The 13,393-nt window shown below is 40.2% G+C and overlaps 3 protein-coding genes and 1 pseudogene across 4 annotated transcripts; 2 read left to right on the top strand and 2 right to left on the bottom strand.

The window, feature by feature from the left end:
* The first annotated feature begins 47 nt into the window (after window positions 1-47).
* knop1 (lysine-rich nucleolar protein 1) lies at window positions 48-5,258 on the top strand. 2 transcript variants are annotated; one of them, XM_077569882.1, is made up of 7 exons: window positions 48-196; window positions 825-899; window positions 1,235-1,297; window positions 1,407-3,008; window positions 3,082-3,153; window positions 4,406-4,459; window positions 4,706-5,258. In XM_077569882.1, exons 2-7 carry the CDS (start codon window positions 879-881, stop codon window positions 5,012-5,014), a joined length of 2,121 nt encoding a protein of 706 aa, XP_077426008.1. In that variant the 5' UTR covers window positions 48-196; window positions 825-878; the 3' UTR covers window positions 5,015-5,258. The 2 variants fall into 2 exon arrangements, with proteins under 2 accessions (XP_077426008.1, XP_077426009.1); XM_077569883.1 differs by lacking the exon at window positions 825-899 and having other exon boundaries at window positions 65-196.
* exosc1 (exosome component 1) lies at window positions 5,087-8,644 on the bottom strand. The gene is made up of 8 exons (XM_077569888.1): window positions 8,535-8,644; window positions 7,711-7,826; window positions 7,473-7,547; window positions 7,205-7,293; window positions 7,096-7,129; window positions 6,951-7,001; window positions 6,364-6,448; window positions 5,087-5,940 (listed from the first exon to the last, which is right to left on the bottom strand). Exons 1-8 carry the CDS (start codon window positions 8,560-8,562, stop codon window positions 5,834-5,836), a joined length of 585 nt encoding a protein of 194 aa, XP_077426014.1. The 5' UTR covers window positions 8,563-8,644; the 3' UTR covers window positions 5,087-5,833.
* Window positions 8,641-9,635, top strand: LOC144054684 (COP9 signalosome complex subunit 8 pseudogene; annotated as a pseudogene).
* A 445-nt stretch (window positions 9,636-10,080) lies between these two features.
* LOC144054682 (phosphoglycerate mutase 1) lies at window positions 10,081-12,810 on the bottom strand. Its single transcript, XM_077569886.1, has 4 exons — window positions 12,400-12,810; window positions 11,845-12,119; window positions 10,954-11,134; window positions 10,081-10,610 (listed from the first exon to the last, which is right to left on the bottom strand). Exons 1-4 carry the CDS (start codon window positions 12,536-12,538, stop codon window positions 10,441-10,443), a joined length of 765 nt encoding a protein of 254 aa, XP_077426012.1. The 5' UTR covers window positions 12,539-12,810; the 3' UTR covers window positions 10,081-10,440.
* Window positions 12,811-13,393: the final 583 nt, after the last annotated feature.

The raw sequence follows: 13,393 nt of genomic DNA on the forward strand, positions 1-13,393 counted from the left end.
AACAAGAAAACTGCCAACACTTCACGAGTATTTTCGTTTATTAAATGCCTCCGCCCCGGAGTCTGTGTATGAAAGGGACGCTAAGAGCATAAGCATGGTTGCTAAGGGTTTGAGCTCGTCTTCACCGGAAGCAAATTAAATCACGTCCGGGTCAAAAAAGTCCTTCGTGTACACGTGAAGGAAGAAAGTGTGCAAAGTAAGTGAAACTGTTCTCATGTTTACGTTAAATATTATCTATCTAAACTATCTACACTACACAATTTATTTTGTGCAGTGAGTGTTAGACAAGAATATACGTTGTCGCTGTTATTACCTTCTCGATGCTCGCCTGGGTCAAATCATTGGACATAATTGTTTATGTGGGGTTTAATTGACAGTGCGTTACAATTGTACCGTGAAAGTGTAAGTTAAGTTAGTGAAGCGTTCCTTCAACCCTCAAAAAACAGTAGGGTTTACTTTGGTTACGAGCCGAATAGAATAATTACTGTAAGGCAGGAGTGTCCAAATCCGCCTCGAGGGTTACTGTCCTGCATGTTTTAGAATGGTTCCCTCCTCCAACACACCCGATTCAAATGATCAGCTCACCAGCAGTCTCTGCAGAAGCCTGATAACGATCCTGATCATTTGAATCAGGTGTGTTGGAGGAGGGGGACATCTAAAACATGCAGGATAGTGTTCCACACACAATGATTGGTAAGCTAATAATTTTCCTTTGTTTATCAACTTGTTCTGCGAAGATTCTAATTTCAGAAATCAAAACTGATTAGGGAACAAATAAAACTAGCTAGCATTGTTGTGTCATTCATTAATTCGTTTTATTTTAGACGGATTCCGATGAAGTGGTCTTTGTTTCTGAAAGGGTTGCACCTACAGCCAGCATGACTATTGTCATTGATGAGGTAATTTTTGTAATATGCAATTCATCCTAAAGTTATTCTCTCACTGGCCTAAGTCAGATATGAAGTGAAATTACATTTATTGAACGTTTGTTGTTTAAATGAACATAAAAGGGGCAAAAATACTGCTAAATGTGGTGTTAAGCAATTATTAATATTGCTTTTTTTTCCCTTCTAAGATTTTGAAAAAATATTTTATTTCCGAATTATACTCACTCTCTCACGATACTGTCAAATGTTGCAATAGTTGCATAGAGCTGCAGAATTTTGTAAAATGTGATTGTGGTCTTCATTATATTTAATGTAGAAATACTCTGTTTGGTTGTGTTCCCAAATAGGTGAAGCGACTTGCTCTGCAAAGAGACATTGATCAGGAATCTTTCCCTAAGCAGCTCTCAGAGGTTTGTTAGTCATACACTTATGTAATTGGAATGGTAATCAAATACCAAGTATTGAATCTGATCCTATAATGGTATTCCCCCACCATCACCCGCCCACCCTCTCCCCCAGTCAAATCACAGGTGTGTTCTTGTGCAAAGACCCCAGGACCAGATGAAAATTCAAATTGAGGCTGTGACAGATGAGAATGCTGGAAAGAAAATCAAGAAACCTAAGAATGAACAAACCTCTCCTTCAAAAATGAACAAACCCACAATTGCTGATGGGACAGCACAGAGTGTGAAAAAGAAAAAGAATAAAGTAAAAATGGAGGAGTTTGGAATGAAAGTGCCCTTGTCTTTAGAAGTGGGTGATGAGGAGAAAGAGAAAAAGAAGAAGAAAGTGGTGAATGGTTCTGTCATAGATGGAAATTGCAAAGAAACAAAGATAAATAAAAAGCTGACTGGCAGTCAGGAGGGAACTGAGAAAACAAGTAATGAGAAAAAGTCAAAGAATAAAACCCCGATTGAGCATCAAAATGCTACTGTAGTTGATGAGAAAGTGGCGAAGAAAGCCAAGAAAGAAAAAAATGAGATTGATGACAAGAAAGTGGCAAAAAAAAACAAGAAAGATGAAAATGAAGTTTATGTCGAGAAAGTGGCAAAGAAAGCCAAGAAAGAAAAAAATGAAGCTGATGGTGAGAAAGTGGCGAAGAAAGCCAAGAAGGAAAAAAATGAAGCTGATGCCGAGAAAGTGGCCAAGAAAGCCAAGAAAGAAAAAAATGAAGCTGATGGCGAGAAAGTGGCCAAGAAAGCCAAGAAAGAAAAAAATGAAGCTGATGGCGAGAAAGTGGCCAAGAAAGCCAAGAAAGAAAAAAATGAAGCTGATGGCGAGAAAGTGGCCAAGAAAGCCAAGAAAGAAAAAAACAATCATTATATTAGTGGCTCTCACGTTACAGATGACATTGCAGTCGTCAAAAAGATGAAAAAGAAACAAGAAAAGGACAAAAGTGAGGGTAAGAAGAAAAGTAAGGTGACACAAGTTAAACATGAAAATGTTGAAATGCAGGAAGAAGCCGAGAAGATGCTGAAGAAAGCCAAGAAGGAACCAAATATGATACCAGTTGTGAGTCCAGAGGAAAATATTAAACATAATGTAAAGAGGAAAAAGGACATAGCGGAACAGAATGAAACAACAAAAAAGAAGAAAATTGCTAAACTAAAATTATCTGACAGTGAAGTGGCTACAAAAACACCAGAAGGACAAGAGGTTGGCGAGGTGAAGCTGAAGAAGAAAAAGAAGAAGGCCTCACCAAACAATGAACAAGCTGAAGATTCCATCAAAGAAGCACAGAAGGAAGAAAACCCCGCAAAAAGTGACGTTGGCATAGAAGGTGAGACAAAAGAAAAGAAAAAAGGAGAAAAGCCCAAGAAGAGAAAGTCTTCTGAGCTCGGCGCAGAAGGAGACACTGAATCTGAAAAGAACAAACAAAAAGTTAAAAAGCCTCAATATGAAGAGACCGAATACAAGGAACCGAGCAAGAAAAACAGAAAGGCTTCGATTAAGGAAGAGAAACGGCTTGAGGAAGTGTATCCTGACTTGACGGAAAAGGTGAAGAAGGAGATGGAGAAGAAGGTGAAGAAGAAGGAGACGAAGAAGAAGGTGAAGGAGACGAAGGTGAAGGAGACGAAGGTGAAGGAGGAGGCAATTGAAGATGAGTTTGACGACCATGTGGTGAGTGTATCGTTGTTTGATATTGTTGACCATTTTACATGCTTGGTTCAACTTTTTGGGCTTTATGTTTTAGGATGCTCTCGAAGCAGACGTGGTGTTCTTGTCAGAAAGGACTGGAAACGCTGATGAGGTGAACATCAACCAGGTAAATATCAAGCATGACATTGCTTTGTTTTATTTTGCTTTCTCACATTTCCTTAAAAGGATATTTTATTCATTTAGCCATTTTCAGCAGTAAGGAGTTAATATTTTGTCTATAATTTATTTGCTAACTTCATTTATTGTTCACGTACAAAATCATACCTCTGAAAAAACAATTTGCGAATGTCTCATGACCAAAACCTGAAAACAAGTAAATCGCGATTGCTCGTTAACTGAGCTCTGAACACCTGTGATGTAATTTTCAGTCGAGAGCAATAGGCAGAATGTGATTTTAAAGTCATGATTCATCTTTATTTTTATAGCGCTTTCAAACAGCCTTAGCTGTCACAAAGCGCTTAACAGAAACAGACAACATAACATAAAACATTAACAATCATACGATCATAACAAAACAACAAATCTTTTTTTCCCTTCCTACATATGCTTTGAATTTTGAAACGGTTAAAAATGAAAGAGAAGAGGTTCAGTCTAATTTCAAAAGTTGATCACAGATGTCTGCTACTAGCTAAGTTAGAGCAAAATCCAGCCGTTTTTGTCCATCTCAGTGGGCGGCCATTTTGCCACTTGCTGTCGACCGAAGATAACATCACAGTTAATCAGGCAATGACCAATCATAGCTCACCTGTTTCCTGAAGCTGAGCTTTGATTGGTTGTTACCTGAGGCCTGAGCTACTGTTATGTCATTTTCACTCGGCAGCAAATGGCAAAATACTGCTGGATTTTGCTACTTAACTCCTATTCCACTAACGCAATTTTAACCAAAATACCGTATTTCGACTAGTGGGGCTGCATGGAGCTTATTGTTGTCAAGAATTTTTTTGGGGGGGTTGACTTTTTTTATTACACATGAAAAATAATGTTATCAAATGACAGACAAAATATTAACGTTTTATTGCTGAAAATGGCTAAGAGTCAAGTATCCCTTTAATTACTCTGTCACTATACACTGCTGGCATAACTGAATGAACAAATACAGTATATATTTGTAAATAATAAATAAGTAAATTTAGTTAATAATTGGAATAATTTCCCACGCCACACTATGGCGTCACGGCACCCTGGTTGGGGTGCAACTGTAATCAGTTTTGAGTTGAGGGGACAGTGACAGGAAGCAGACTCGTACCTCTCCGACAACTTGTTGCTTTTTATTTTTATTTTACATTGTTCTTTTTTTTTTGCTGATTCTGTTAGACTCCTCTCCATGCTTGTTGATATAGTTTTTCGCTCTATCACAGGAAAGACGACAGGCTTTGCAGATGGAGGTCGACGAGGCCTCTCGGCCTCAAAAAGTCAGTGTTCCTTTTTTCTTTACAATTTAAAGTGCTTTGAAGGCCATGTCATTCAAAGTGCACAACAGTGATATTAAGATTTCTAAAACAAAACAAAACAGAATCTTTGTCAAGATATAATTTTACAGTAATAGTAAAATTTTAACTGCAGAATTTGAGTGTATAAGTAAAAGCAACTCTCAACGTTCTTCAAAGTGCATTAATTGTTGTCGCTTTCTAACAATTGTTGCCCAAATCTCATCTCAGGGGTTTGGTCAGTGGAGCACCGCCCAGTTTGAAAGCTCTGAGCAGCAGCAGAAGTTCCTCCGGTTGATGGGTGGCTTCAAGAATGGCTTCCAGCCAACTGCTGCTGCAAATGCACCAAAGCCAAATATGGCACTCGGCCAGGACGCACAGGTGCATCTACAGCAAGGACTCATGGGAGAGTTTGAGCGTGCCCACTCACGCCGAATAGACTTTAAAAGCAGAGGCGCAGGACTTGGGTTTAGTGACGCATCCAAAAAGACATTCTCTATTGACGTCAATGCATGTCGATCTGTCCGCTTTGATGACTGAGCATACATTTGTAGGTCTTAAAAATGTGGAGTTTGCTGTTTTAAAATAATATACCATTAGAGACATAATGGCTGTATTTTTCAAAGTAATGTTTTAATAATATTCTACTGTTGGCTCATACAGATAGTTAAATTAACAAAAGATTTTTTTTTTAAATGCAAACTCAAATTTTAACAGCATTTTTTCCAATTACATCAAGCTCTTTGACTTATCAATTCCTGTAAATAAACAATCTCTACACAAATGTTTGTTGTATGAGACACTTACTTGAAAAATGAAAAAAACAAAAAACTTTCCCCCAACTGTGAAAGTACAATCACAAAGTATTGAAAAATGCAAACGATTAACATTTTATTTCATTCTTGCAACCATCTGCAGTAAGCTAGAAGTGTTCATTTAAAAAAAAAAAAAAAAAAAACGTTGCTTACTCTCTGTGAAATTGCCACAAAATTGAATTGATGGTGTGTGGTAGGGAAAATGAGCACCAAATGAAAACTGAAACGAGCAATGGGCCAAGTACAACTTCATTAAGATGCACCCGAATACAGTGCAGACTGCAAGGTGAGCCTTGAGGTCTGATGTCCGTCAACTTAACTGCTAGAAAAAAGCAGTGTGATTACATTGTGTCCATTCAATATCGCAGCTCTAATGTTGTATCAGCATTTCCAAGATGATAGTCTGACCAAATGTGCAGAAAAACAACAACACTATTTGCCAAAAGCAAAATTTTAAAAGTGTCCACAAGTAGGGAGGCTCCTGAGTCACTCGGGGATGGGGAAGCTGTGTGTTCCTAGTGGAGGAAATCAAGTCTCAGGTTTGTCACGCCTGTAGAAACTCAGGTTGGACCCTTGCCACTTTGCGAAACTCTTTGGCATGCGTCAGTGGACACTGCATCTCGCACCAGCTGATTGGAACCATCTGTGCACCTGGTTTACATGGAAACATGACACGTGTGATTAAATTAGACAAGACAATGCTATACTCATCATCACACATTACAGTAGCCACATAGATTGACCTAAAAGTATTGAGACAAGTTTACAGCATTTCCAAACCATTTTAGTTGAACACAGAATTAAAAGACTTGCAGGAAGCCATGAATTATTTTGGTGCGCGAATGGCAACAGGTAGATACACAAGTTAATTGTACCTTCTGACATCTAGTGGAAGGGTATTGAATTGTTCGGTCTATCATACATGATTGCCATAGATAGTCAATTACAAAAAATACATGATTTGGAGTAAATAAATATTTTACAGCCTATAAAAATAAACTGGAAAATGCTAACTGGATGTATGCGCTAGCTTTTGGTCAAAAAGATGCTGCAGACATGTTTCATTGAGTTTACCTGCTTCACTGTGGGCCACCACCACCCCAAGTTCATTCTCAGCTGTAGTCAGCAGGTAGTTGGACTGCACATCACCCAGGGAAATCTGTCACAGTGCAGGTCAAGGATGCGACACTACATGGTAGAACACAATGTTTACCCACAGCAACATTAGCTATATTAATAATAATAATAATAAAGCATCAGATTTATATAGCGCTTTTCTAGACTCTCAAAGATGCTTTGCAATGGAATGGATACAATATTCTTACTTTCACACTGTGGTGGCGGTAAGCTACATTAGTAGCCACAGCTACCTTGGGGCAGGCTGACGGAATCGAGGCTGCCAGTGTGCGCCTACGGGCCCTCCGACCACCACCAAACATTCGCACCTTCCATACACCAGTATGAGTAGCGCTGGAGGCACTGTGTGTGAAGTGCCTTGCCCAAGGACACATGACTTGGGGAGAGCGGAAATCGAACAGCCGACCTTCTGGTTACTAAACGGCCGTCTCTACACCCTGAGCCACGGCCGCAACAAACTTAGTACTACTTTATCGAAAGCCACAACTCAATTAAAACGTTAAAAACCACAAGACAAAGGATACCACTTTTGCCAGGACAATGTCGCCGGGTCTAAAACATTTGTACGTCTCCACCTGTAGAGGAAATGAGGAAAAACATGTAAATTACGTTAAATTGTGAAATACACAGAAGCTGTGCAAAGCTACTCTCTGCATCTTTTAAACTAACCTTGTCTTTCTCTGTTGCCCGTACATCTTCTTTTCTGAGCGTCCAGGGAAGATCAGTAGTGTTACATTGCTGAAAAATGATTATCCTTTGAAGCACACTTTATATGTACCTGATCGTTCCTCTAAAGCGGTCCTTCAGTGGTGTGGAGCCGACATAAAGTATGTGGACCTTGGCAAACCTGGGATTGATAGTAGTTACCTGTCCAATCAAAGAACAAGGCCATGTCAGTCTGTAATGTGATGCTTAAATGAAAATACTGAAGAAGTGCATAAAGATAATTATACAGTACAATTCAGTGTGGTATCAGTTATACCATGGATTTGGAAGCAACCATTTTTTAAATGGGGTTTTACAGTATATTAGTCAATTTTAATTACCTTACAGGTGACAATTGCGCCAACATCTGGCAGTAGTTGGGCTTCCGTTTCTCTCACAACTGAGATGACTGGTAACTAGATACGAAAACAAAAAACAAATCGCATCTTTTTCAGAAATACGTCACCTGTTACATTCTGTTAAATAGCCTTAAGACGTGCCACTCCAACAACACATTTCCACACATCTGAATGCCTCGACAGCTTCGTCTGACTGCACCTAACTCATCCTGCCTCTCACCTCCTCGCCTTCGTTTTTCTTGAGCACGTAGCCTGCTAGCGAAGAGTAAATGTAGCCATGCCGCAGGTATACACCAGTTCCAGGAGTACAATCTTCTACACTGCAAAGTTTATCACCTGAACACAAAGATATAACATATTGATGAAATTATGAAGGCGATAAAAATGGTACAAAATACTATAACTGTTAACTGACACTTTGATACAGTCATGTAGCTACTTGAGGGTACCAAAATACTAGAAACAGCTATCAGTATGGTGCAGTGCAATTCTATACTAATACAAATTATAACCATGATTAACATACACAAAATGGAGTGGCAAGCCGTCCATTTGGTACCCGAAGCTTCAGTGGGGATTTAGCTAATTTAATCCACTCATAATCGCAATAAACTGTACAAAAACGTAACATAACAGCATATTGAGAACGGAATGCTGTTATCCTTCCCTGGGGCGATGGGCAGAGCTTCTGCTGATGAATCCTGCCATGGAAAGTAAAAGTCAACAATACACACCCGTAGAAGTAAGACTAAATTACTCCCTTTTGTACGTTACGTAAAACAACGTAACAATGTAGTACACACGTAAATCCTTACAGTTTGATTTCAATAAACACAATCTGCCCATGCGTGGTAGCTACTATTTAGCATGGCTTACCCCTTCAAGCGATGGTTTGAGGGTTTCCGAGAATTGGTACCTTAAACAAATAAATTCTGTAGGAGATGTCAGGCTAATGAAGCTATCGCAAATATTTCCGCACGCGGTTACCCTGTTCAACTTGGAGCAACGTCGGAGTTAACATAAAACCCCCCATAAGAAACTCACCAGGAACACACAGCTTCATGGGTGACATGTTTGCGAGAAGAACTACTCGCGAGGCGATTGGTTGTGACGAAAGGTTGATGCTGATCCTGATTGGTCGGTTAAAACCGGAAAGGGGAAACAGAAAAGGATCATATAGATAAACAACTACTAGAGAAAGTCTTGGCTCGTTGAAGACGTGCAGATCTAGTCACCATCGGGTCACTTGAATAAGATCGGCTCGGAAAGCAAACGCGAGGACCATCATGCCAGGTGCTGTGATTATGGAAGACAATTTTGACAAACTATTAGAGCAGTGTGAAGCTCAAGAGCTCGAGGCACCAGGAGGCATTACGACCCCTCAAGTGTATGCACAGCTTTTGGCACTTTATTTATTACATAATGATATGAACAACGCCAGGTATCTCTGGAAGAGGATTCCCCAGGCAATAAAAGCAGCAGATGCTGAACTAGCAGCAATTTGGACAGTTGGACAGCACATGTGGCAACGAGATTTCCCTGGGATCTACACGTCTATTGCGGCTTATCAGTGGTCAGAAAATATTCTCCCAGTAATGGAGGCCCTTCAAGAGAGTACGCGACAACGGGCCTACGGGCTTGTGGCGCGGGCGTACACTTCCATCACCGTTGAAGATTGTGCTGCCTTTGCGGGTTACTCTGTGGAAGAGGCCGTCAAAAGTGTGGTGAGTCAGGGCTGGCAGGCAGACCCCGCTACCAGGATGGTGATGCCGAAAAAGCCTGATCATCCCCCCGTTTCGTCGGTTCCCAACGAGCAGCAGTTGGCCAGACTCACCGACTACGTGGCTTTCCTGGAGAACTGATAACCACCACAACCCGTCGCAACCGTTTTTCTTTCTTTGTGCAGACTCATCACCGTGCTTGTATCTTTCTATGATTAAAAACATACACAAAAAAGACCTCGTCGCCATATTGAACCGGGAGTTTCGGTGGTTTGTTATGATACAAGACATGTAGGATATATAATACAACGGGTGTCTGTTATTCAATTTTTTCCCCTCACTGTTTATTTTTTGTAAATCTCTGAAGTGTTTGAAATGATCACTTCTACAACACTACAAGCAAATAAATTACAATGACCCATCAGTGGTGTGGTGAAATATTGTCAGAACGATTAGCTACTCATGTGATCCTTGGGCACCTTGTATGTGGCCCCTGATCTATACTAATTTGGGGATTATTTAAAAAAAAAAAAAGAATATATATATATATATATATATATATATATATATATATATATACACACATACAAATAATTATTGATGATTTATAAAATTTGGGGGAAATAACCTTTTCACAGGACAGATATCTGTATTTTTAATGCTCTATTAGGTCTGTCATTAGAACATGTCTAAAACAGAATATAAATAAAAGGAAAAGTTGGGTGTCTTTGGGGGCATTTCTCATCAGGAAAAGAATGTTTTATATTAAAAATAAACATCAGAAAGTAGATGTGAAACTGCCACTTGTGAGGTTGTCACAGGGAAACAGTGGGGGGGGGGGGGGTATGCTGAAAAAGATTTTAAACATGTAACAGCTCACCACATTTATTATTTTCGCAAAGTCACAGCAAAGACAAGTGCAAAGTGAATAAACATGGTCTTTCAACAACAACGTTACTATATTGTCAGGTGACTGAACATACCGCCAAGGTCCAACATGAACATTTTGATCAGTACATACATGCATCACAATATCCATTTTCTAAAACCCTTCTTATGACAAAAAAAATATATGATTCAATTAAATCCTATAGAGTATTATTGAATTAAACTTGGTGCTGTGTGAGGTTTGTGATGTTAACAACACTAGCAGGCTTGTTACTCAAATATTTTGTTAACTGAACAGCACAGCATTGATCTAAATACTAGCCCAATCACTGGATCGGAGTTCATTTTTTTGCTTTGCCCTGAGCCGCCACAGCAGCCATGGCCTTCTGTACAGTCTCTTCATCTCCGAGAAACTGCATTGGTCCCATGGGCTTCAAATTTTTGTCCAACTCGTACACAACAGGAATACCTGTAGGAAGGTTCAACTCCATGATGGCCTCCTCAGACATTCCTGCGATATAATAGGCAGAATTTACAACATAGAAGCATCATTTGTTATTATCTGATCAATTTAGCTCAAGGTTCAACAGCCTGACTCAACAAGTCTAGGCGTAATGGGCTATTTGCTCCTCTGCTTTTGAGCACCACCAGAGTCAGTTGCACAGAGAAAGTTATCCTTTTGACCAGTTGGCAACTAACAACAAGATGCTCTTTCGTTGCTCAACCAACGCTAAATCAGCGCAAAAGAGCAACATCGCAGAGAAGTGTTGAAAAGTGGAAAAAACTTATTCATTTGTGAATGTAGTTTTTGTCTGAACAAAGAGCTCTTAATAAGGCTTCATTTATATACTTACCCTCAAGGTGCTTGACGATGCCACGGAGACTGTTGCCATGGGCAGCAATCAGCACCCTCTTCCCTTCTTTGATCTGTGGAACGATCTCATCGTTCCAAAACGGAAGAGCCCTCGCAATGGTATCCTTCAGGCTCTCACAAGTTGGAAGCTGCTCCTCTGTCAGATCAGCATAACGTCGGTCCTATACCAAAGAAAATGTTTACATGCCGTTTATCGTTTTACAGTCATGAGGCACTAATCAATGTCAGAATAAAATATAGCCTCAATTACACAACCTGTTTAAGCCTCAATTTAGTCGCCTTCTATTTGCTGTTCTGTCTAAAATTACAGGCTTCTTTTCCCAATATTCCACCTTCTGAGGTAGTCTGGCTAAACGAAGAATGCCGGAATGGTGGGCCAGGACCCCATTGTGACAATTTACACTTTTTTCTCCTGTGGTTAAAATGATGCAGTGTATTTGCATATTTCCCGAAACCCAGCGCCATCAGTTTTTTCCCCTTGTATTTACTGTACATTTGTGCTTCTGTATTTTAACCATACAAAGCAATTTGTGAGCCCTCTCTGTGCAAAGTGCTGTATAAATGAAACAATAACCTATTTACATTCTTGTCCATTAGCTTCTATTTAACTTGCCAAAATCACGTGTGCAAATTACTCCATGCATTTTTCGATTATCTCCATTTTGAAGTGTTTACTATTCCCATTTCAGAATCAAATCCGCACTCATTGAAGCATTCGGTTCGGTATACACTTATCATGAAAAAGACAATTGAGCTGCTGCACGTGAGCTTGGAGTCAATGAATTGATGATGACATCTAGCATTATGGCTCTCGTGAGCAAGAGCTCTGTGCAAAAGAGGCTAATCACTAGTTGATGTCTTCCGGAGTAACCTTGCTTATGGTCTGATAGAAGTCATGGCCCTCATCCATGGATGGGGGAGGGATGTCAAAAGAGCGCCTCCAAATCTTGACCTGGGCCTCTCCATGTTTTGCTGCCGTTTCAGCCTTGTTCAGACCAGTTAGACCACCGTAGTGGCGCTCATTGAGGCGCCACGTCCTGTGCACTGGCAGCCACATCTGGTCGATGCCGTCCAGAACTAACCACAGAGTGCGGACGGCCCTCTTTAGAACAGAGGTGTAGCAAATATCAAACTCATAGCCAGCATCTGAGGTGAGAAAGACACAAAGACAGGTGTACTGTAAAATTCTGTCGATTCCATACAGCGTTATCATAGATATTTTAATTTTGTACAAAATAGTTGCATAAAAATTATCAATTTTTCATTTTCAGTAACCATCCACACATTGTTTACTACTCCCTTTTCTTGCTTAGGCCCACAACCTGTTTCCCCCATCCGGCCCAGTTGCATAAGCACTTGCAGGTTTGCAGAGCTCTAATCCAATGACAGGCAGAATGGCCGATTAGGCCCTGTGACATGAATTTACCTTTCAAGGCTTGTCCTCCTCTCTTGGCCTCCTGCTCCCCTGTCTCGCTCAAGTCCGCGTCGAACCATCCGCAGAAGCGGTTTTCTTGGTTCCAGCAGCTCTCTCCGTGACGGATCAGCACCAGTTTGTACGCTGCCATCCCGATGCCGACGCCGATGTCCTCTGCGCTATATTTCCGGAAACTTTGGCTCAAGCGACTCGTCTTCTTTAAATGCCGCAGTAGCACATACAGCTTTATATTGGAGTGGCTGCAAGCCTGCAGACGGTTGCAGATGAGTGACAAATTTGCCTAATGAAGTTGAGAGACGCTTTTCGACGTGTCTGCCTGAATTTGACAGCTCTCGGTAGTCGCCAGGGTTCTGTTCGTGCTCTTCCTGTCGGCTGTGACCAATCAGACAGCGAGATGTGCTTGTAGAAGAGGCAGGAGGAGTATGGAGGATGTGTACAGTTGCACGTCCACATGCATCCACGCGAATTATACACATTTACATATTATCTTTTTGATAAATAAATAAATAAATAAATAAAGTGTGACGTTTTCGGTATTTATTTATATATATATCGTGAATTGTCGTGCAAAAATATGCAGACAGACCTGTAGGGTACATTTCGTTTACTTTTTAGTGTTCGGTCCTTATGTTCCACGTTTTATGAATGTTTATGTATCAATTAACAACGTTGCAGTATCAATTAACAACATACACCATCACCAACATCGTAATTCCTTATGAATGATACATGTTTTAACAAACCCAAGTAACATTTATAATATCATATTATATTATATTATATTAATTAATATTTCTAACGTTTTTATTGAATTGTTTTTGTTTTAATTTAGAGTTCATTAACCACAAACTGTTACGCTCTCACGTGTTTTCCGTGGGTGGGCCAGACTCTACCCAATCAGACTGTGAGATTAGATGATTGACAAGAGTATCTAATCGCTGATTGGTTTACTATCAAAACACCCAACAGGTTCCGCCTTTTCCCG

This window comes from Vanacampus margaritifer, chromosome 7 (genome assembly GCF_051991255.1).
Source record: "Vanacampus margaritifer isolate UIUO_Vmar chromosome 7, RoL_Vmar_1.0, whole genome shotgun sequence".
NCBI lineage: Eukaryota > Metazoa > Chordata > Actinopteri > Syngnathiformes > Syngnathidae > Vanacampus > Vanacampus margaritifer.

What these genes read in the sequence shown, in the direction of transcription:
- LOC144054682 (XM_077569886.1), bottom strand. Translation starts at nt 12,538, where the DNA reads ATGGCAGCGTACAAACTGGTGCTGATCCGTCACGGAGAGAGCTGCTGG. An exon ending in TCTATCAGACCATAAGCAAG is followed by an intron (nt 11,135 to 11,844) that starts GTTACTCCGGAA and finishes TCTTTGGTATAG; the next exon opens with GACCGACGTTATGCTGATCT. An exon ending in CATCGTCAAGCACCTTGAGG is followed by an intron (nt 10,611 to 10,953) that starts GTAAGTATATAA and finishes ATTATATCGCAG; the next exon opens with GAATGTCTGAGGAGGCCATC.
- knop1 (XM_077569882.1), top strand. Translation starts at nt 879, where the DNA reads ATGACTATTGTCATTGATGAG. An exon ending in TCCCTAAGCAGCTCTCAGAG is followed by an intron (nt 1,298 to 1,406) that starts GTTTGTTAGTCA and finishes CCTCTCCCCCAG; the next exon opens with TCAAATCACAGGTGTGTTCT. An exon ending in ATGAGTTTGACGACCATGTG is followed by an intron (nt 3,009 to 3,081) that starts GTGAGTGTATCG and finishes TTTATGTTTTAG; the next exon opens with GATGCTCTCGAAGCAGACGT.
- exosc1 (XM_077569888.1), bottom strand. Translation starts at nt 8,562, where the DNA reads ATGTCACCCATGAAGCTGTGTGTTCCTG. An exon ending in GGGCAACAGAGAAAGACAAG is followed by an intron (nt 7,002 to 7,095) that starts GTTAGTTTAAAA and finishes TTTCCTCTACAG; the next exon opens with GTGGAGACGTACAAATGTTT. An exon ending in ACATTGTCCTGGCAAAAGTG is followed by an intron (nt 6,449 to 6,950) that starts GTATCCTTTGTC and finishes GCACTGTGACAG; the next exon opens with ATTTCCCTGGGTGATGTGCA.